General features: G+C 83.4%; 1 protein-coding gene across 1 annotated transcript in view; it reads left to right on the top strand.

Annotated features, from left to right (window-relative positions):
- Positions 1-359: 359 nt before the first annotated feature.
- Positions 360-1154, top strand: part of GRIP2 (glutamate receptor interacting protein 2) — a 36532-nt gene continuing 35737 nt past the window's right edge. The window contains exon 1 of the mRNA XM_045534731.1: positions 360-426. Within this exon, the coding sequence (XP_045390687.1) occupies positions 372-426 (55 nt within the window). The 5' untranslated portion in view covers positions 360-371. The remainder of the gene's footprint in view (positions 427-1154) is intronic.

Genomic DNA, 1154 nt, shown 5'->3' with positions numbered 1-1154 from the left:
GCCTGGCCCGTGGGCGGGGCCGGGCCGGGCTGGCGAGGCCTGGGGCCGTGGGCGAGGCCTGCTCGTGGGCGGGGCTGGATCCGTGGGCGGGGCCGTGGGCGGGGTCTGGCCCGTGGGCGGGGCCGGGGCGCGCTGACGAGGCGGGGCGGAGCCGTGGGCGGGGCCTAGCCCGTGGGCGGGGCTGGGCCGGGCTGGCGAGGCCTGGGGCCGTGGGCGGGGCTGGATCCGTGGGCGGGGCCGTGGGCGGGGCCTAGCCAGTGGGCGGGGCCGGCGCGCTGACGAGGCGGGGCGGAGCCGTGGGCGGGGCCTAGCCAGTGGGCGGGGCCGGGCCGGGCTGGCGAGGCCGGGCCGGGCCGCAGGCGCCGGCGGGGATGCGGGGCTGGCGGAGGAACCTCGCGCTCTGCCTGCAGCGGCTGCCGGACGAAGGTAGGACGCGGCCGCCCTGGCCGGGCCGGGGAGCAGCGGGGCCCCGCGGGGCGCGCAGGGGTGTCCGGGGGGGGGGGGCTGAGCCGGCTGGGGGCGCGCACAAGGGTGACCTGGGGGGCGGTTGAGCCGGCTGGGGGGGCGCGCACGGCGCGGAGGGTCCCCGCGGGCATCTGGGGACGCCAGGAAGGGGGACAGGACCCGCGGAGCCTGGTCCCGGGGAGCCGGCTGGGGGGGCGCGCAGGGGTGGCCGGGGGGGCTGAGCCGGCTGGGGGGGCGCAGGGGTGTCCCGGGGGGCTGAGCCGGCTGGGGTGGCGCAGGGGTGTCCCGGGGGGGCTGAGCCGGCTGGGGGGGGGCGCAGGGGTGTCCCGGGGGGGCTGAGCCGGCTGGGGGCGCGCAGGGGTGGCCCGGGGGGCTGAGCCGGCTGGGGGGGGCGCGCAGGGGTGTCCCGGGGGGGCTGAGCCGGCTGGGGGGGCGCAGGGGTGGCCGGGGGGGCTGAGCCGGCTGGGGCCGTGCAGGGGTGGCCCGGGGGGGCTGAGCCGGCTGGGGGCGCGCAGGGGTGTCCCAGGGGGGGCTGAGCCGGCTGGGGGCGCGCAGGGGTCCTTTGCCCCCCGGAGCCCGCAGCCCCCGCGCACCCAACTCCCCTTGGCACCCGGCGGCGGCACCCGGGCGCGGAGCCCGCAGGCCGCAGTTCCCCGAAGTTGCAAAGAGGCTGCGGGGCGGGGGACGGT

This window comes from Lemur catta, chromosome 21 (assembly GCF_020740605.2).
Source record: "Lemur catta isolate mLemCat1 chromosome 21, mLemCat1.pri, whole genome shotgun sequence".
NCBI classification, from domain to species: domain Eukaryota; kingdom Metazoa; phylum Chordata; class Mammalia; order Primates; family Lemuridae; genus Lemur; species Lemur catta.
This window is presented reverse-complemented; position numbering and strand designations above follow the sequence as displayed.